General features: G+C 41.5%; 1 protein-coding gene across 1 annotated transcript in view; it reads left to right on the top strand.

The window, feature by feature from the left end:
- The first annotated feature begins 3,452 nt into the window (after positions 1 to 3,452).
- Positions 3,453 to 22,701, top strand: part of LOC114661800 (uncharacterized) — a 36,110-nt gene continuing 16,861 nt past the window's right edge. The window contains exons 1-3 of the mRNA XM_028815002.2: positions 3,453 to 3,596; positions 10,179 to 10,517; positions 16,151 to 16,447. Coding sequence (XP_028670835.1) covers positions 3,563 to 3,596; positions 10,179 to 10,517; positions 16,151 to 16,447 — 670 coding nt within the window. The 5' untranslated portion in view covers positions 3,453 to 3,562. The remainder of the gene's footprint in view (positions 3,597 to 10,178; positions 10,518 to 16,150; positions 16,448 to 22,701) is intronic.

The following is a 22,701-nucleotide window of genomic DNA, read 5'->3' as shown; positions in this document are numbered from 1 at the left end:
GGGGGAGTACTTCAAAGACCTCCTCAATCCCACTAACATGCCTTCCAATGAGGAAGCAGAACCTGGGGACTTGGAGGTGGGCTCCCCCATCTCTGGGACTGAGGTCACCGAGGTGGTCAAAAAACTCCTTGGTGGCAGGGCCCTGGGGGTGGATGAGATATGCCCGGAGTTCCTCAAGGCTCTGGATGTTGTAGGGCTGTCTTGGTTGACACGTCTCTGCAACATCACATGGACATCAGGGACAGTGCCTCTGGATTGGCAGACTGGGGTGGTGGTCCCCCTCTTTAAGAAGGGGGACCGGAGGGTGTGTTCCAACTACAGAGGGATCACACTCCTCAGCCTCACTGGAAAAGTCTATTTGGGGTTCTGGAGAGGAGGGTCCGTCGGATAGTCGAACCTCGGATTCAGGAGGAACAGTGTGGTTTTCGTCCTGATCGCGGAACAGTGGACCAGCTCTACACCCTTAGCAGGGTCCTGGAGGGTGCATGGGAGTTCGCCCAACCAGTCTACATGTGTTTTGTGGACTTGGAAAAGGCGTTCGACTGTGTCCCTCGGGGAATCCTGTGGGGGGTGCTCCGAGAGTATGGGGTAACGGACCCCCTGATAAGAGCTGTTCAGTCCCTGTACAACCGGTGTCAGAGCTTGGTCCGCATTGCCGGCAGTAAGTCAAACCCGTTTCCAGTGAGAGTTGGACTCCGCCAGGGCTGCCCTTTGTCACCGATTCTGTTCATAACTTTTATGGACAGAACTTCTAGGCGTAGCCAGGGCGTTGAGGGGGTCCAGTTTGGTGGACTCAGGATTGGGTCACTGCTTTTTGCAGATGATGTTGTCCTGTTTGCTTCATCAGGCCGTGATCTTCAGCTCTCTCTGGATCGGTTTGCAGCTGAGTGCGAAGCGGCTGGGATGGGAATCAGCACCTCCAAATCCGAGACCATGGTCCTCAGCCAGAAAAGGGTTGAATGCCCTCTTAGGGTTGGGAGCGAGATCCTGCCCCAAGTGGAGGAGTTCAAGTATCTCGGGGTCTTGTTCACGAGTGAGGGAAGAATGGAGCGTGAGATCGACAGGCGGATCGGTGCGGCGTCCACAGTGATGCAGGCTCTGCATCGGTCTGTTGTGGTGAAAAAGGAGCTGAGCCGTAAGGCAAAGCTTTCAATTTACCAGTCGATCTATGTTCCTACCCTCACCTATGGTCATGAGCTATGGGTAGTGACTGAAAGAACGAGATCGCGAATACAAACGGCTGAAATGAGTTTTCTCTGCAGGGTGTCTGGGCTCTCCCTTAAAGATAGGGTGAGAAGCTGAAACATCCGGTAGGGGTTCAGAGTAGAGCCGCTGCTCCAGGCCCGGCCTTAGGCATAGGCGAAGTAGGCGACCGCCTAGAGCCCCGGCGTCCGGGGGGCCCCGGATCGACAGCGGCCAGGCCCCCGGCCCGCCCCTCCCCTCGCAATGCATTCCAAAAGTTTCAAATATCCCAAAAAATAAAAAAGGACAAAAAACTAAAAAAAGAAAAAATACAAAAAAACTAATCTGGGCTTAGCTACATACCGCCATGTGGTTCCCAGTGGAAACAGTTCAAACTGGCTAAATTGTAGCAGCTAACTACTCCGGGCGAAAAAGGGACGCAGGGTGATGACCTCGTAACGTTACAAGAAAACGTCTCCTTGGTCTAATTTTCACGCATTTCGCAGAGCTTCCAGGGGGCCCCTGGACTCCCCTTTCGCCTAGGGCCCCATAATACCTAAGACCGGGCCTGGCTGCTCCTCCGCATCGAGAGGAGTCAGATGAGGTGGCTCGGCCATCTGATCAGGATGCCTCCTGGACGCCTCCCTGGTGAGGTGTTCTGGGCACGTCCAACCGGGAGGAGGCCCCGGGGAAGACCCAGGACACGCTGGAGGGACTATGTCTCCCGGCTGGCCTGGGAACGCCTTGGGATTTTCCCGGAAGAGCTAGAAGAAGTGGCCGGGGAGAGGGAAGTCTGGGCATCTCTGCTCAAGCTGCTGCCCTCGCGACCCGACCTTGGATAAGCGGAAGACGATGGATGGATGGATGGACTTCTGTTATCTGTCAAATCCTATTTCGGCATTTGCTGCTTCTCACTTGTAAACTGTGTGTTTCTTTTGTCTTTTACGTTTACTATTGTTCTTCCTTGCATGTTTAATTTTATTACTAATTAAAAACAATTGTAAAACAAAAAAAACATTTGCGATATTGTTTAGATTTTTCTCTTTGTGATCTGCATTCGTGCCATTTTAGTTTATTTTTTGGCCTGTTTATAATTACTTCTTCACTACGTAATATAAAAAGTGAGTGTCCTTTGTACTTTATGTCCATGTGTAAAACTTAAGAAATCTTTCAGGGAACTGCAGCAGACACAATACAATAAAACGAAAGATGACAAAAAGTGAGGAAAAACATAGGGGAGGCCTCCTGTCACGTCGATGACATTTTTTTCTAAACATATTAATACTGCCATTTTGATCAGCTGGTCATGCTATTGAAATATTTGTAATTTGGATCACAGTTTTAAATGCTAGCAACTAGAACTGCAGCATCGGCGAACTCGAAGGTATGACACTACAGCGATGTAAACGCTACAATAAAAATGCTGCAACTTTGTCAGAGCCTCAGAAATCAGGAAACGGATAACAAACCGTGGCGTAAATAGCGTGGCTCATTTGTGAGCTGACACCTCGCACGAGTAAGTAAAGAACTGCGGCTCAGAGCAGTGCAGGGGGCGGGCACAGAAGAGTTCAATCTGTCAGCTCTGGAAAGAACAACCTCAGCTCCCGAGGCTTTGGATGTGCTGGGTGTTGATTAAAAAAGAATAACGGAGTGCCAAGTGGAAAACTGGATGTACGGTGCAACGTAGTAGCATTGCTACTTTGTAACAAGCAGATTGTGGTTTGGGTCCCGGGTAGTGACACTAAAACCAAAAATAAGTCTCTAGTACCTCCGTCAGGTAACTTACAGTGTTGACTGCCCAAATAATAGTGACAAAATTTCACGAAATATAACTGTAATGATTAACCCTACTCATGATTCCACCGAGGATGACGGCGCGCTTGCGACTGGCGCTTATGTATATATTTTATTATATAATATTATTTTATATTATAATTACAGGGTCAGTAAAAAAGAGAGGTTAAATAAGACTGGATTGGGTTGAAGTCCATGTTAGTCCGTGCAGTTTGGTTGCAACTTTTCCGTCATGGATGTGGTTCTTTTTGAGCTTTTTTCAAGACAGCTGCCCCTGTAACGAAAATACTGGTTTGCCACCCTAGCGTAGCCACGGGTGGGCCACTCGAAACCCCAGCCCACCCAATCAATATTCAATTTGCCCTCGTTCAGCCACTGATGGTCATGGCCAGGTCCTGTAAACCGTCTTATCCGGGTGAAATTGTATTCGCCCACGTTGTTTTATATGCCCAGCCACCAACAAATTACTGGCTACGCTGGTTGGGCAGGTTGTGTTTCAGTTTCGTCTTTGAGTTAAAAAAGGAAACACACCATGTAAACAAGCGCCATACTAACGCACATTTAGTGATGTCTCTTCTAAAGAAGGATGAAATATCTCACGTTGATATTTATACTTCCAGGTAAGTTTACATTGTGTTCTTAAATACGTTCTGCCGGAATTCATATTTTATTAAATAAAAAAAAATCTTTCTGTCGATTACGAAAGTGAAAATGAACTTGCGTCTCATTAAATTAAAACAAGTGCAGAATGGAATAACATGACTATTTAAGCTCTTTTTAATACCATTAATACAACTTGAACAACTACCGGGAAAATGAGTGCAGCACGTCGCTATAATGAACACAGCGGTGTTCCGTGTTTGGTGCACCTGACGTAGATGCATTAATGCTCGATTGTTTCCGATCCCAATGTCTTAGGGCATAAATTCTCCACACCCTTAGAATGACGCGAACGTGCACTTCATTTTGTCGAACCTTGTGGGAGAAGCTCTTTATAGTTTACAAGTTAAGTAACAGCCAATTACATACCAAAAAATCGGGAGTGGTCTCCCTTAGACTTTCTCGTATACTCAGATATGAGGATGGATATTTGAGGAGTAAACCGCAAGACCATGATTATATTTTTATATTACGTGCATTAAGGAATCATCAACAACAAATCAAATCAAATTAATAATACATTGAACAATTATAAAAGTAAGGTTGAATAAATTGAACTTTACAGCTGCATGAATAAAAATCGAGAATATGTTCAGGTAAAATACCACTTCGGGTTGATGGATTTGGCCCTACAGTTAATACAGAGCTACAATTTTGGTGTAACAACAACATGGCAAATTTCATCCACCTATCTCCTTGCGTTTTTGAGTTAATCATGGCGCAGTGGTAGCGCTGCTGCCTCGCAGTTAGGAGGCCCTGGTTCGGATCCTGCCTGCATGGAGTTTGCATGTTCTCCCTGTGTCTGCGTGGGTTTCCTCCCATAGTCCAAAGACATGGTGGATTGGTGATTCTAAATTGTGCTTGGTGTGTGTGGGCTGGCGCCCTGCCCAGGGTTTGTTTCCTGCCTTTCGCCCAATGTTGGCTGGGATTGGCTCCTGTGACCCTGTAGTTACAATATAGCGGGTTAGATAATGGATGGATTTGTTTCATCAAAATCTCGAGGTCGAATTTCTTCATAATTACTATACTTCCTCTATATTTTATATACAAGAAAGTAAAAAGAAAGTAAAAGTAAAAACAGCTCTGCAGGACCCTGCCCATTTCAACAGTCGGGTTACCAGATAGGTAACGTATAGCCCAGTCATACAAAATGTAGCCCACTATTGGTTAACACATTTCAAGCAAGCCAACAACCATTCCCACAATTGAATGCTCATGCCATAACTAAATATTACTTTAATTTTTTTCTATTTTTTTTTTTTGGAGAAAAAAACAATGACCATTAATTTGAATAGCATTCTGAATTCGTCTGATGACACTCATTGTAAAGCATTAAAGCAAATGATCAATGGGCAGAAAACCATAATGGATAAGGAGGTATGCAAAATAAATAAATAAATAATGCTACAAAGTTACTCCCTATTGTATATTGAATATTATATAGCATAGTCCTGTTAACCTGCCAGTGCCTCAACTACATAAATATTTCAGCAGAAATAAGACACTTTGCAACTACATGTAAGTCACTATATAAAAACTGCTAAAACCTTAAAAACATTTAATAGAGAAGTACCAGAAAAAATTCATCACGTTTACCATTACTGCTAATACAAGTCAGAACCTTTCAGGCAATAAATAAAAAAACAAACAAATGCTTCACTATATTATAAAGAAAAAAAGAAAAAACAAATAATATAAGCCAATATGATTACGTGTATTACATTTTTGCTTTTCTTTTGGGCTAAACAACATGACAAACCTGTTTTTTAACTTCATTAAACCACACGATATAATTATAAACATCACAGTGACATACACCACATATTGGTGCACATAGGAATCAACTTTTTAATATCCTACTTAATGCATTAAGGTAGTTAATATTTTACGGGTTTATTGTAATTGTTGCATTCATATAAGAAAAGCTTACCGAACATCTTTAATCGAAATTGAACCATATACAGTTTCCAAGTCATTACTTCTTCACCAGCTAGGGTGAAGCCATGGGGAGGCTGGTACAATGTAGAGGTCAGTCCATAATTCCTCAGCCCTGAACGAACAGTCATAAGTCTGGATAGTAAGTTAGTTCCCCAGGAAACACTCTGGCATTGGGTTAGTGTAGGCCAAATGCAGGCTAATGTAAGCAGTCAACAGTGTGGCCCAATTAGGATTTGCAGATCAGGGCAGCACTGACCTCTGTGTGGGCAAATGGACAGGGAGCCCAAAACCACATGGTAGACTTTGCTAAGGGGGCATCTTGTAGCAGCACACACATTGGGCTAGTATCCTAATTAATTGGTTTTCCCCAAGTTGACACTGCCCATGATCTGCCCACAGGGGGCCACTGTGTGAATGGTTGATGGGTTCAATTCAGTTCTCTGCATCTTTTTGAGATAATTAGTGTTGTGAGAAAGCTCCCTTCACATGTGGATCGGATAAAGGTAGAGTGAACAATTTGATTGCACCCATTGCCAGCACCTTAAAGCACTGGCTTCTTGCAGAATCTGTTAATGCTTCAGCTTCTGGTGCTACACTAATGGGAATATTGTACCTGTTGAACCAATTCCCTGCTGCTGAGATTCCTGTTAATCAAATGAGGCAGAGAAAAACTGAAGGGGCAGCTCACTCAGCTTTGGTTTGTCAAAAGACCGAACAACATATTTGAATACAGAAGCTCCGTCTTCCTCTGCATTTCCATAGATTCAGGTAGTCACATGTGATATTGCAATAGTAGTTCTTTTACAAATTCAAAACAGCTCACCATTGTACCATTTTTTAGGACAGATGAACATTTACTACAATGCAGCTTGTGCTGAAATGAGGTTCCAAGGTCTAGATCTTGCAATGACAGATAAGTGCTGCTTGATTTCAGATCTAGATCTAGAGTGATTATGAGGTCATTGTTAATCCATGTAAAACTGGGCTCTTTATGGCTGTTCTTGGTGTTGACAGATACAGTCTCTCAAGATCCCTAAAAACAATCACCTTTTTCTAACTGGAAGCTTTTGTTCATAGTTTTAATTTCTGTTAAAACATGTTGCAGAAATTGTAAATATATTAAGTTGATCCCATCATCGAACATTTCATGCAGTATGTGAGCTGCATAACAATGCTGTACATTAGATGGCAGATTAAAATGCAGCTTGGATGCATGATATTGCTCCAGAGTTCGGTCAACATGGTCCAAGACCACTATCCACTGTGCAGAACTGGCTGAAATCAGTTTGAGGGGGCAGTTGCCACCATTTAAAGTTTGATACAGATCTTTGTATTCACACTGGCATCTGTCAGAGTGTAAGAACCAGTTAACAGTCCCCTTAATCATATACTCTAAATTGCCAGGTAGTTGTTCCATTGCCTTTTTGGCAATTATATCAAGAGAATGACATGCACACATCTTATAGGCTCCTGTAGTAAAGACTGAGTGCTGCCTGCCACACATGACACTGGCTCTGTCTGTTCCGATGCCTACAGGAGTTTTTTTTATCTGCAAAGCATTCAATTCCGGGAAATTGACTGCTACCTCAGAAATTCTGTTTGCTTTGGTTTGAGAAAGCCCTAAGATGCCAAAATAAATGTTGACAGACCTTCTGTGACTCTTGAATGTATACTTGATGCACAAGCAAAGGAGTTTTGTTACTGAAATATCCATGAATTTGTAAAGAGAGAGCAAACATGGAGAAGCTGCAATATCTTTCAAGAGCTCCTCTTTGAAATACAGTGCTAAAACAGAATCAATCACTGCTGTGCATTTCATTCTAAATAGATAGATAGATAGATAGATAGATAGATAGATAGATAGATAGATAGATAGATAGATAGATAGATAGATAGATAGATAGATAGATAGATAGATAGATACTTTATTAATCCCAAGGGGAAATTCACATTTTTAGTGCCAATTTCACCATTTTAAATTTTTCCCACTGCATGAATATATGGCAGGCTACATAGGTTGCAATTCTCAGTTCTCTCAGTTTTTGCTCTGCTTTAATAACCTATTGTATATACTAGCTGTGGCAGTCTGTGCTGTAAATAGCCCAGGGTCCGAGAAACTATTGAAATCGTCAGAAAAAAACTGAAATGTAGAGATATCAGGTAATTGAAACGAACTACTCTGGGCATCTCTCTCCTATGAGGATTCATTTTGCTGACATGCTCACCTTGCTTGTGCATTAGCGGCAGGAGAAAAAGTAAAAGGGATAAAGGTTTACTGATGTTAGCGGCCAAGCGACTTTCTTTCTTATGAGGTTTTATTTTGCTGATGTGCTCACTTCACTTGTGTTATTAGCAACTAAGTGAGTTTTCTGTTTCCTGAGAAGCAGAGCCCTTACCCTGATCCACCTCTCACTACCGGGCTGGACAGACACACACACTTCCATACATAGATGTTTATATATATATATATATATATATATATATATATATATATATATATAAATATATATATATATATATATATATATATATATATATATATATATATATATATATACACACACACACACACACACACACACACATATACACATACACCCACACACCACTGAGCCCCAAACTCCAGAAACAACTACAAATGACACAGTCCTGGGTCAATAAAAGGTTTTTAATTTACACAGGGTACATTTTACAGGCATCTGTTACATTGCATTATGTTCTCTTCACTCCACCTAGTCGAGTGCTGCCTAATTGCTCTCCTGGGTCCAGGTTCAGGTCATTTGGAGGCTCACTTTCAAAGCCCAATCTGAGAGTACTTCCGGTGCACAATTTGTTATTCCCAGGAAGCACTTCCAGGTCAGACAGGACCACAATGGCCTTTGTGCCATCAATATCCAACAGCTACTCCCGTCAGACTCCAAAGAACAGAACATCCCCATGGGACCACAACTCTTATGCTGTCCTACAACAACAACAACAACAACATTTATTTATATAGCACATTTTCATACAAATAATGTAGCTCAAAGTGCTTTACATGATGAAGAAAAGAGAAAAAAAAAGACAAAGTAATTGATTAACACTAATTAACATAGAATAAGAGTAAGGTCTGATGGCCAGGAAGGACAGAAAAAACAAAAAAACTCCAGATGGCTGGAGAAAAAAAATAAAATCTGCTGGGGTTCTGAGGCCACAAGACCACCCAGCCCCCTCTGGGCACAGGCATCCATATTGGGGCTTACCAGACTGAGTGCTGCCACTCAGAGTACTGCCCATAGCAGAAAGTCACCCACTGCCCCATACTTCCAGGTTCACAAGCCCATCCAGTGTGACCTTCCATAGCCTCTGCTGCAGCATTCTTCCATAACCATAAATCCTGGAGTGGAAGGGGAGAATCACAGCCCCTCACAGACCTTTATCAAGTCCTCCTGGCCATCAAAGGGAACAGGGTCCATCCCGTGTGTATATAGAGTGTGTGTATATATATATATATATATATATATATATATATATATATATATATATATATATATATATCCATCCATCCATTATCCAACCCGCTGAATCCGAACACAGGGTCACGGGGGTCTGCTGGAGCCAATCCCAGCCAACACAGGGCACAAGGCAGGAACCAATCCCGGGCAGGGTGCCAACCCACCGCAGTATATTATATATATGTTGCATAGTTTACTGTCAAATAATACAAAGAGTACGCAACATGTGTTTCGCCCTCATTTGGGCTCATCAGGCGTACACACTCTACTGCTCCCCTCTTGGGGATCAAACCTTGTACATCAGCGTCACAGACGATGCCCTTATGCACTGTGCCACGGTGTGTGGTTTGTTTATTTGACAGCCTGTAGGTCCAGAGTAATTACATTAATTGCATTTGTAGTCTGAGTCCTAACCTGAATTGTGTGGGTGGTTACCTACCAGGTAACGCTTGTGGTTGGTCTGCCATTCGGCAAACATCCGCCATGGGGCCCATTTCAGGTGTGAGAAGCAGATCATGGACCGTGGCGGATGTTTGCTGAATGGCAGACCAACCACAAGCGTTACATGGTAGGTAACCACCCACACAATTCAGGTCGGGACTCAGACTACGAATGCAATGAATATATATACTGTATATATATATATATATATATATATATATATATATATATATATATATATATATTTTTTTTTTTTTTCTTCATTTTCCTCATCTCCTCACTTCGATATGTTTTTAAAATGTCTCCTGACAATGGTAGAATTACCACAAAAATATTTCATGCAGTACAATTATCTCACCTTAATATCCTGGCACTGGGCGCTGATTTGTGCTTTTCTTTTTCAGTTTGACTGCTATCCACTGTAATTGGTTGATCCCAAAATGATTTAGTCATAGCTGTGACTGACAGGTCATTGGTTCAGATATAATTCTTAAGTCCGGTCTTGTCTAACATAAGGGCAAAATGTCATTGAGGGAAGATGATGGCCAATGTGTCAGAAGCCTTCCAAACTGAGGCATATTTAATGTTTTACGATTCAGAAATGTGTAGTTTTTCTTCCTACCCTTTACAACACTTTTTCGTCTGACTGTTGTTGTTTTCTTTTTCTAGTTGTGCTGGGTGAATTCCATGTCTTTGCTCCATACCAGGAAGTCAAAGCAGCCGCCCAGTCAACCGCACTGTTGCCTTGCTTCTTCACTGTGGCAGAGAGTAAAAATGGACTTAGGTTTGTTATTATAATATGGAAACACAAGGGCATCGAGTTGATACAATACATGGACCGCATTGTAAAAGAAAACAGCCGGACAACATTGCTGGAAAGTGAGCTACAGAAAGGAAATGCCTCCTTGGTTATCAGGAATGTAGTTTTTGAAGATGAAGGAGATTATGAATGTGAAGTAACTGAGGCACCAAATTCTGAAACTAGGAGAATATATCTTCATGTGACAGGTAAGACAAGCTAATCATCTATTTATTTTCTTTACTGAAAATTTCAACTAGCAGGTATAAAGCAATAATACACACAGTAATAGACCAAACTGTCTTATTTATATTGAGGATCTGATTTTTTCTTTGCTATTGACATGTGTAGTGACATGCCACGATTGAAAGAGCTCTCTAAGAACCCACAGAAAGAAGGTTGTGTATTCCTAGGAATCTGGCAAGTTATTTTGAAAAGATGGCCAAATGATTTGAAATTAATCATTCCACCCTATGGAAAGTCACATACACGTGAAGGAGATTTCACATAACTGTTAGTTTATCCAAGACTGGTCGGCTCAAAAAATTCAGCCCAAGAGCTGACCATTTTCATACTAGAATGCTAAGCTTTATTTGTTTATTTGCAGGTAACTCTTAACAACATTTGGTGTCAAAGTGCATGCAGAGATTACACAAATGTGACCTACAATAAATGCAGGGTGTGCCAGAAATAAAGCCTTTTCTGGAGCAAGTGTATAGCTTGCCTTTGGATATCTAGGCAAAGCCGAGTGGTGGAAACGTTCTGGTTTGGGGTTGCTTTGCTGCGTTAGCGCCTCGCCAGCTTGCAGTCTTATGAAAGTGTGCCATAGGAGGATGTGAGGCCCTCTGTTCCGAAAGTTGAACTGGAAATGGACCTTTCAGCATAATAATGATCAAACACAGACTAGCAAGTCCAACAAAGAATGACTCAAAAAAAAGAATTGGAGGGTTATGGGCTGGTCGAGTCAAAGTTCTGATTTGAATCCCATTGAAATGTTGAATTGGGCAGAACATGCAAGAAAACCCATAAGAATCCTGCAGTGGGCAAAACGTGGGCAAAACTTTTAATGAGGGCCAAACACAGAACATTGAATGGCTCACATTAGGTAGAAAATATACCTAATCAGGCATGATTCTGTTGTAAGTGCAGTGCTACATTCACTAGGTACTGCTGTCCTGAATAATGTGCCTGTTTGTTGAGTCTCTTTGATACACATCTACCTGTATGAAAGTGGTTATATCCTGTTTAAACAAATTCATGCTGCCATCTTGTGGATATTTTTGTAAGTGCTCATTTTCTGGTCATTTTATTGCAGTAGGCAAACATGCACCAAGTGAACTTCTGTAGTCCCAAGTCTCTAAAAATAAAAGCCTGGCCAATCCAGTGTTACCTATACAGTACAGTATACTATAATCTAAAAGTACTTCAAGGAAAGAAATGAGATAAAATGTTGGAAGTGCTCATCAGTCTGAATAACATTTAAAAAATAGCAAATTCATCAGTCTACTATAAAACAATGTACAGTACTTCAGTGTGAATATTGTTCAAAATAATTATACAAAATAACAGGAAGACTAGGACATTGCATCATAAAGATGTCTATGGCCACATCTTAGCATCTGTAGATTATATATAGTTATATTACTTTTGGAAAAGTAGCATGTTCCTAAAGGTTTTTGGAATGTAGTTTATCTGCATGAAGACTGGTCAAGTAAAATGACACCTTTTATTGGCTGACTAAAAAAGATTACAGTATGCAAGCTTTCGAGGCAACTCAGGTCCCTTCTTCAGGAAAGATGTATCTTTTTTAGTTAGCCAATAAAAAGTGTCATTTTACTTGACTTGTCACTACATTCATAATGGCTAACATGGTACAACACCCTAGTACTGCATGGAGATTACAATTAACCCTACCTAAAAAAAAAAGAAATTTTTTGATAAATTAAATTCTTCTGAAGAAGTGCTTGGCTTGATTAAGGCACCACCAGATTGGTATGTGCAAGGAGTCTTACAGAAAATTAGCGTAACAGAAGAGCAGTGGAAAAGGTCCTGCAGATGTCTTTGTGGAAACAGAAGGCTGCTATGGAATAGTATGGCAAGTGTGCTGGAGCTCCTGAAGAGCATGTAGACATGGGAAAAGCACAAGGAAGAGTGTGAACTTGCTGTTTCCCCCAGGCACTAGCCAAAAGTAACCAAACTGTTTGGCAGGTATCCCACTCCCTCCTTGTGTTGTCGTGGACACACATTCCCTGAGCCTTCTCAGTTTGTACATTTGCATTGTGGTAACTGCAGGTAGCGAGCTGAAAACCGGCAATGTTTGGATTACAACAGCTCTCAGGATCAGTTTCTTACTGGTCTGAGGCAAAGAAGGCTCCTTGAACTTAGCCAAGCAGATACTGGTTCTGAACACTTTAAGTGGAGCACATTTCCAGGTGACATCAGCTGAGCTCTCAAACATTCTTACTAAACCGCCACCATACTGCACAGTACCACACAGCACCCTCCTGGTACAGTTCGTAACATCTGCACTGAAAAGAGATACTGTCACCATATCTGTTAGCTACCAGTTAAGTTTGTATTTAACCCACCAGCCTAACCGTTGATGCTTCAATTTGTATGATTGTTCAGTGTTCAATGGTTAACTTTTTTTCACTCATGGCACATATTTGATATTTTAAGAAGTTCAGAAAAAAAAACAAGAAAAACAATAAATCCTGCTTATACAGCTCAGTTGCTATGTGTTTTCTAAAATATCACACCTTAGGCCCATTTTTTTCCCAGATAATCTTGCAGAGTTCCCCTGTGTCATGTCCATGCGTTCGATGTACACATTCATGCAGTGACAAATTAACGCAAAGCATCTTTGAACACTTGCCATCATGCGCTGACAAATTCACAGACACCCCATGCTGTATTTGAAGTTAGCATGTCGGCAGTATGCATATACGTAGCTGGTATTTGTCATCTATTAGGTTGCGTCTGTCTGATGAGTTAAATTTGCAGATTATGAATAGATATCAGTACACAGTCATATTGGGCTTCAATGGCTTAGAAAATTCATTTAAACTCTCAACGAAAAAAAATCACATGTGAGACAAAAATCAGAACTGAGTCACTTTTAACTATAATCCGAATGTAGCCTTAGTAGCCTGTAGAAACCTTTGAAGTCAAATGAAATTGGTGTGGTCTTTTCCTCTCATTTTCACCATCATCATTTTCTAGCACTACTCTAAGATGAGGGGGTATTGCCCCCTTTCCAAGTTTAGGATGTAGAGGGGGCGTAGGTACCTCCATGCCTCTCCATAATCAGCGACCATGCAGAACCTTAAAGTAAATAAATCAAATGGATCCAATGATATTAAGGTTGTAATGTGGTCATAAATGGGAAGCTGCTTTAATAATTTGTGTTTAATTGAATAGCATTCTTGTCTGTTTCATAAACTGTCTTGTAATGGTGCATTATTTGTATTGTTAAGATGACTTATGAAGCTTTTACAATGAAACAGTATACAGTTATATGAAAAAGTTTGGGAACCCCTCTCAGCCTGTACAATAATTGACTCTCTTTTCAACCAAAGAAGATAACAGTGGTATGTCTGTCATTTCCTAGGAACAGCTGAGTACTGGGGTGTTTTCCGAACAAAGATTTTTAGTGAGGGCGGCATGGTGGCGTAGTGGGTAGTGCTGCTGCCTTGCCATTCACTTCCGGGTTCACTTCCTGGGTCCTCCCTGCGTGGAGTTTACATGTTCTCCCCGTGTCTGCGTGGGTTTCCTCCCACGGTCCAAAGACATGCAGGTGAGGTCCATTGGCGATTCTAAATTGTCCCTAGTGTGTGTGTGTGTGTGTGTATATGTGTGTGTGTGCACCTTGCGGTGGGCTGGTGCCCTGCCTGGTGTTTGTTTCCTGTCTTGCCCCCTGTGTTGGCTGGGATTGGCTCCAGCGGACCCCTGTGGTTAGGATGTAGCAGGTTGGATAATGGCTGGATGGATGGATTTTTAGTGAAGCAGTATTTAGTTGTATGAAATTAAATCAAATGTGAAAAACTGGCTGTTCACAAATGTGGGTCCCCTTGTCATTTTGCTGATTTGAATGCCTGTCACTGCTCAATGCTGATTACTTACAACACCAAATTGGTTGGATGAGCTCATTAAGCCTTGAACTTCATAGACCGGTGTGTCCAATCATGAGATATAAAGGTATTTAAGGGTCAATTGCAAGTTGTGCTTCCTTCCCTTTAACTCTCCTCTGAAGAGAGACAGCATGGGATCCTCAAAGCAACTCTCAAAAGATCTGAAAACAAAGATTGTTGAATCTCCTGGTTTAGGGGAAGGCTACAAAAAGCCATCTCAGAGGTTTAAACTGTCAGTTTCAACTGTAAGGAATGGAATCAGGAAATGGAAGGCCACAGGCACAGTTGCTGTTAAACCCAGCAGGTCTGGCATGCCAAGAAAAATACAGGAGTGGCATATGCGCAGGATTGTGAGAATGGTGACAGACAACCCACAAATCACCTCCAAAGACCTGCAAGAACATCTTGCTGCAGATGGTGTATCTGTACATCATTCTACAATTCAGCGCAATTTGCACAAAGAACATCTGTATGGCAGGGTGATGAGAAAGAAGCCCTTTCTGCACTCATGCCACAAACAGAGTCGCTTGTTGTATGCCAATGCTCATTTAGATCAGCCAGATTCATTTTGGAACAAAGTGCTTTGGACTGATGAGACAAAAATTGAGTTATTTGGTCATAACAAAAAGCGCTTTTCATGGCGGAAGAAGAACACCGCATTCCAAGAAAAACACCTGCTACCTACTGTCAAATTTGGTGGAGGTTCCATCATGCTGTGGTGCTGTGTGGCCAGTTCAGGGACTGGGGCCCTTGTTAAAGTCGAGGGTCGGATGAATTCAACCCAATATCAACAAATTCTTCAGGATAATGTTCAAGCATCAGTCACAAAGTTGAAGTTACGCAGGGGTTGGATATTCCAACAAGACAATGACCCAAAACACAGTTCGAAATCTACAAAGGCATTCATGCAGAGGGAGAAGTACAATGTTCTGGAATGGCCGTCACAGTCCCCTGACTTGAATATCATCGAAAATCTATGGGATGATTTGAAGCAGGCTGTCCATCAAATTGAACTGAACTGGAGAGATTTTGTATGGAAGAATGGTGAACAATACCTCCATCCAGAATCCAGACATTCATCAAAAGCTATAGGAGGACAGCGTCTAGAGGCTGTTAGATTTACAAAAGGAGGCTCAACTAAGTATTGATGGCATATCTCTGTTGGGGTGCCCACATTTATGCACCTGTCTAATTTTGTTATGATGCATATTGCATATTTTCTGTTAATCCAATAAACTTAATGTCACTGCTGAAATACTACTGTGTCCATAAGGCATATCAGATATTAAAAGGAAGTTGCTACTTTGAAAGCCCAGCCAATGATAAACAAAAATGCAAAGAATTAAGAGGAGTTCCCAAACTTTTTCATATGACTGTGTATGAACCTCTGATTAAGGATAAAGAACCTGCTGTATTTTTTCAGTCTTTGGGTATGTTGTATGTGTGTAGTTCAGTAAAAAGTCAAAATTCTCAAAAGAATCACCCCAGTGAAATATTTTAGTGATTAATATCAGTTAAAAAAAAAACTCAGTTTTTTTTTTTAACTGTGAAATTATGGGGTTTTGTTTTGCAGAAAAATGAAGTGTTTTTCTTAATCACATTCTTCATTCCTCTACAGTGTAGCCCTTCACAAGAGCTGAAATAAATTCTGAATAGCAACGTTTCTGTGTAGAAAATTTCACTACCAGTATTTTTTTTCTTTTATTATCCAGTTGCTCCTAAAATCTCATTAAAGCCACCATTAGTTGTGGTGGATCAACAAAATTCACTGGAGTGCCGGGCAGAGGGTTTCTACCCTGGAGTTGTCTCTATTGAATGGCTCAGAGACTCCCAGCCCCTGTCATCTCAGAGCCCTGTACAGATTCAGAATAACCCTGATGGCAGCTTCACGGCATCAAACAGTTACACGTTTATACCAACTGTGAGTGAAATCGGTGGAGTTTTTTCCTGTCTCGTGCAACACCTGTCTCTAAATGAGGGAAAGGAGGAGAATCGACTTCACATCTGCAGTAAGTAGCAAATTACATTTCCCACAGACACGCGAGTCTTATGCAGTATGCTGAGACACATCGGAGAGCCATAAATGTATATATATATATATATATATATATATATAAATATAAATACTGCCTTCATTTTTTTTCTTCTCAGATACATTAAAAAAAGCATTTTAAGATCAGTTAAGTAGCAGGTTAGCAGTGTGCTGTATTATTGGCCATTATAATGATTTTCATATGTCTCTATTTACAGTATGTCTGAGAGTACATGTAGTGATTTTACATATTTGACAACTCACATACTGAACTTGGTCATTTTGGTTTCTACATTAAGTTGCTGTACTTTTCCTTTTTTTCTTTTCTACTATAATTTTAAACATGAATTAAATGAAGACATGGGTCATAATGTATGTTTTCATGTCCAAAATCCTGGTACCAGTACAGAAGTTAAAAATGAACAACTATGTAGTGAAACTATGTTATTCTTTATCTTGAAGGAGGCAATATGTATTTTTCAGAAGCCCCAAATGTAAATTCTGTGCACAATCAATTTTGCAGTGTAGGATGGATTTGTTGAATGATATCCGCTGTATGAGTGAGAAGTAATAGAAGAAGAATGTGGCCAGTTCCACTTGAAATTGAATGGCTTGTAATCTTTCTCTCCCTTTTTCTTTTTTACATTTCTTGTGTCATGTCTACAGGTATGCTCTTTTAAGAAGGACATGGTGGCTACTTGTTTTAGTGTCATGAGTGGGCGGACATAAAATGATATAGTTATTGTGTTAGGTGCACATGTGTGCGTCTGTGTGTACAAGAATATTTTACTGCATATGCAAAAAAAAAAATTCTCAATGAAATATTGGTGATGTTAAGATTGCAAATGTGAAGTAAGCTCTCTGCATGTTTGATAAATACTGTATACAGTTGAAAGTGAAAGTTCAAAAGCTAGACCGTAGGTGGTGTCAGTTGACAGGCTTATCTTCAGCCAAAACAGATATTTAACTTTTACTTTTGATTTCCTTTGATAAATTAGTCATGATTACATAGAAGAGGTCTAATTACTTACAATTAAACTTTTAAAAAGGCTTTGTTACTACTACAAGATGCATTGTACTATGCCTATTTCTCACCATTAAGATAGTGATACAGAGTGCAATATCATCCAAATAATACCTCAGAAGGTGTAACAATACAGTTTGTTCCCACACTGACAAGGGGTTTGTAAACTAATCAACAAATATTGAGGCACCTGCAGGAATTATTTGCATCAACTTTCCATTGCTGCAGAAAAGTTGTAAGTTCTTAATCCATTACTTGTTACCCGAAAAAGGCATTTTGTAGAACTCTGAAAAAAACATCACGTTACTTTCCAGTTTTTGATAACCTAAACTTTTTTTTTTTTTTTTTTTAACTGCTACCATTTTACGGCTTACACTGAGAGAGGCCTGTGACACTGACCTTTATTGGCCTCACAGGTTGTAGTCACAAGACCATGCTTCCTAGCATTGGGTCACTGCATTGTAACAAGAAATCTACAAACAGCAGTACCTATGAAATTCACAATGGCGGGTAGACAACAATATAAAATAAAACACTACAGAATGTCAACATTTGTTCAAAGTTTATTGTCATGTGCACATTAAGGAAACACGTTTCCCTGTACAATGAAATTCTTTCTTTGCTGTCCACACCAAATGACAAAACCAACATATAAAAGATAAACATAAATAATAAGTAACAGAGGCAGCATAAAGTATAAAAACAGAATAGAAGTATAAAGTGTTATGTGAAGGTAGGTGTGTGATGGACAAGTCAAATACCGTTGTGTGAGGTAGACAGAATGAGGTGGCCTATGGTTATAAACTCCAGTCAGTTAATTTAGGAGTCTAATGGCCTTGGGAAAGAAATAGTTCTTTAGGCTGGAAGTCCTGCATTTCATACTCTATGCCTCCTGCCTGAGGGTACAAGTGTGAACAGTTCGTGTTGGGGGGGGGGGGGGGTCCCTGAGGATCGAAGCTGTTCTCCTGTGGACTCTGCAGTTGTAGATGCTCTTTAGAGAGGGCAGTGGGGTCCTGGTGATCTTCTCAGCAGTCTTTACCACTCTCTGCAGGCATCAGCGGTCCATAGCAGTAGTGTTGCCGTACCACACGGTGATGCAGCTGGTCAAGATGCTCTCAACAATGCAGCTGTAAAAGTTGCCAAGGATCTTAGTCGACATACCAAACTTCCTCAGCCTCCTCAGAAAGTACAGCCGCTTTTGAGCCCTCTTGACCAGCTGTGTGGTGTTAAGTGTTGTCACAAGTACGACCATGAGACATCAGGAAGGTTTGGGGCAGCCACCCATTTAATCGATTACGGCTGCAAAATTGATCTAATATGATAGACATGTTCATTCAACCGAGTCAAGAACAGAACTGACTTCTTCAGGCAGTATGGCGGCTTTTAAAGGCCAGCTAAGGAAGTGACGTCATCAGCCCCGGAACCGGAAGGGACATCATTGGCTGCCCCAGAGCCGGGCGGGATTTCCCTAGAATTGTCTGCAAAAGATCGAGAGGGAAAATTAGTACACTCCGCCACCCCCTGGCCTGGCATGGAATTACCTGTATTTAAGCCCTTTGGCTGTCTCCTAAACACACGTGTGTGACAGTGTCCAAGTGAGGTCCTCACTGATGTAGATGCCCAGGTATTTAATGCTGCTCACCCTCTCCACTTCAAGCCCTCAGATGCATAGTGGCCTGTGAAGTCTCCTCTCCTTCCTCATGACCACTAACATCTCCTTCATCTTGTCTGTGTTGAGGGTGAGGTTGTTGTCCTCAAACCATAACACCAGACTGTCCACCTCCCTCCTGTAGGCCGCCTCATCCCCATAAAGAAAAACTATACATTAAAATTAAGCACATTTCCAAATGGGCGGAATAGTGGCGCAGTGGTAGCACTGCTGCTTCGCAGTAAGGAGACCTAGGTTCGCTTCCCAGGTCCTCCCTGTATGGAGTTTACATGTTCTCCCCGTGTCAGCGTGGGTTTCCTCCTGGTGCTCCAGTTTCCTCCCACAGTCCAAATACATGCAGGTTAGGTGAATTGGCGATCCTAAATTGTCCCTAGTGTGTGCTTGGTGTGTGGGTGTGTGTGTCCTGCGGTGGGCTGGCGCCATGCCCTGGGTTTGTTCCTACCTTGCGCCCTGTGCTGGCTGGGATTGGCTCCAGCAGACACCCGTGACCCCATTAGGATATAGCGGGTTGGAAAACGACTGACTGACTGACATTTCCAAATTTCTTGAAACCTTAGGAAAAGACCAAGAAAAATACAGAATCACTTATAAAATAAATTTAAAACCTTGGCAAACTTTAAGATTGATTTATTAATTATGTCCACCCTTGGTTGTGCAACTGCTGAAAGTACTGTTAAAAAAAAAAAAAAACTACTTTAAAAAAAATTCTCATGTAACTTGTGTTGCATAATCCACATATCTGTTATCCATTTTATGCTCAGAACATACAAAATATGGGTTATCTTTTCTAAAATACTCTTAATACTTGTGCAAAAGTCAGCGCCAATGATAAAAAGAAACGGCACATTCCCATAATTCAGCGCTTCTGAATTGAACACAGAATTCTTTACCAACTGCGGTGGGTTGGCACCCTGCCCAGGATTGGTTCCCTGCCTTGTGCCCTGTGTTGGCTGGGATTGGCTCCAGCAGACCCCCCGTGACCCTGTGTTCGGATTCAGCAGGTTGGAAAATGGATGGATGGATGGATTCTTCACCAATGAATGAGGGGGTGGGGCAGTTTTTTAATTCAAACACACTGTATTGTGCCTTTCCTCTTTATCATTTTTGCTGTGATTTGTCTTAAGCATTAATGGCATTTTAGCAACAAAAGTGTATATTTTGCATGTTCTGTTCATAAGAACAGATAACAGACATGTGGGTTATGTATCATGAGTTATGTGAGAATTTTTGTTTCTTTTTTTCCATGGAAGCTTTTCACACTGTTTGCTGTTGTCTAGAGTTGGTCACTGTTGGGCCTCATTCAATTTGCATTTTTGTTAGGTCCTTTCTCCATGAAAAGATAATACTGTTTTTTTTCTCTGCCACCACTACAAACTACATGGGGTAAATAACATATTTAAAAAGTATCATTTATGTCTGCAGTATTCCTTTAACATGAAAGTTTAATTTTCGTAACAAGCTGTTTTAACATAGCAGACTGTTTGAGAATGGAATAAACCATCTTTGTAAATGCCTGTTATGACTAGGAGTCCCAAAGCACTTCAATTCTGGATAATTCCAAAAATGCTCACTAGAGGGGAAATCCAGTCAAAAAAAGCCCAACTAGTAACACTGAGGGCCACATCGAATCTTTATAAAATTAAAGCTGTATTTCACTGAAAGGACCTGTTCCACTGTGAAGCTCAAAAGAGCACAAAAGGCATACTGTACCTGCCGGAGTAGAAGGTGAGTTCAAGCACAGGTAAAATGCGTGCCGAAAGAAATCTCTCAGTCCAAAAGTTAGAAGCAAATAATCCACACAAGAATAAAGAAAAAAGTAGTTACACAAGTAGAGTAAAAGGCAAAAAAAAAAAAAGGAAAAATGTATCTTCTCTAAACTTAGCTTTTCTTGAGAAACTTTAGTTGTTATTTCTGTACTTAAAAGTTCTTTACTTCTTCTTCTGTATGCTATAAATGTATGGTGCTGCAGTTAAATTAAGCGTTGTCTTACATGTCACTTCACACAGAAAACACGCACACAAGGTATGCAATTCTTAAGAGGCACGTAGGCACGGTTTAAAACCATGTGCCCTCTACACCTTACACATGGCTAGGCTGATCACTAACTGAGAATAATGTTTACTCAGAGCTGTTAGAAATGGCAAGAATACACCAATTCAGTTCGACTGATGGGGGTTATAGGAACCTCCCATAGATTATGCACTGTCATTTAGTAAAATATTTATGAATACTATGTAATTATGAAATGGTTCTTACACATATAATGCCTATAGAAGGCAATTCCATGTGCAGTCAAGTGTCAATACTGTAATCCAAACTTGAAAAACTACAGAAGGTCAAAAATCACAAAAAACACAAGAACTCACCAGGAACTGTGGAAAACTTACCTTTATAAGGCTGATGTGAGGAAGTTCCCTGGTGGTGATGAGCAGGTGGTCCTGTCGATTAGTGAAACACCCACAAAACACATGGAAAATAACAAAAGATGCATAGATACATAGAAACTAAGTAAACTATATTATTAACATGTACAAAAAAATCAAAATTGAACAAAGCATACATCAAACAAGAATTTGAGCCACAGCCAGCAGAGGAACCCTGGCTGAAACATAACAAGGTCCACTTTTAAACAATTAAAAAAAAAAAAAGAGAAAAATTCTGCTTCTTCCAAAAACGTTCTGCTGCTGTCTCCTGCAATGTTGTTATGTATAAACCTGAACATTTCCACATCACAAAACTCATCCATCCATCCATTGTCTCCCGCTTATCCGAGGTCGGGTCGCGGGGGCAGCAGCTTGAGCAGAGATGCCCAGACTTCCCTCTCCCCGGCCACTTCTTCTAGCTCTTCCGGGAGAATCCCAAGGCGTTCCCAGGCCAGTCGAGAGACATAGTCCCTCCAGCGTGTCCTGGGTCTTCCCCGGGGCCTCCTCCCGGTTGGACGTGCCCAGAACACCTCACCAGGGAGGCGTCCAGGAGGCATCCTGATCAGATGCCCGAGCCACCTCATCTGACTCCTCTCGATGCGGAGGAGCAGCGGCTCTACTCTGAGCCCCTCCCGGATGACTGAGCTTCTCACCCTATCTTTAAGGGAAAGCCCAGACACCCTGCGGAGGAAACTCATTTCAGCCGCTTGTATTCGCGATCTCGTTCTTTCGGTCACTACCCATAGCTCATGACCATAGGTGAGGGTAGGAACATAGATCGACTGGTAAATTGAGAGCTTCGCCTTGCGGCTCAGCTCCTTTTTCACCACGACAGACCGATGCAATGCCCGCATTACTGCGGATGCCGCACCGATCCGCCTGTCGATCTCACGCTCCATTCTTCCCTCACTCGTGAACAAGACCCCGAGATACTTGAACTCCTCCACTTGGGGCAGGATCTCGCTACCAACCCTGAGAGGGCACTCCACCCTTTTCCGGCTGAGGACCATGGTCTCGGATTTGGAGGTGCTGATTCTCATCCCAGCCGCTTCACACTCGGCTGCGAACCGATCCAGAGAGAGCTGAAGATCACGGCCTGATGAAGCAAACAGGAC

Source organism: Erpetoichthys calabaricus, chromosome 12 (assembly GCF_900747795.2).
Source record: "Erpetoichthys calabaricus chromosome 12, fErpCal1.3, whole genome shotgun sequence".
Taxonomy (NCBI): domain Eukaryota; kingdom Metazoa; phylum Chordata; class Cladistia; order Polypteriformes; family Polypteridae; genus Erpetoichthys; species Erpetoichthys calabaricus.
This window is presented reverse-complemented; position numbering and strand designations above follow the sequence as displayed.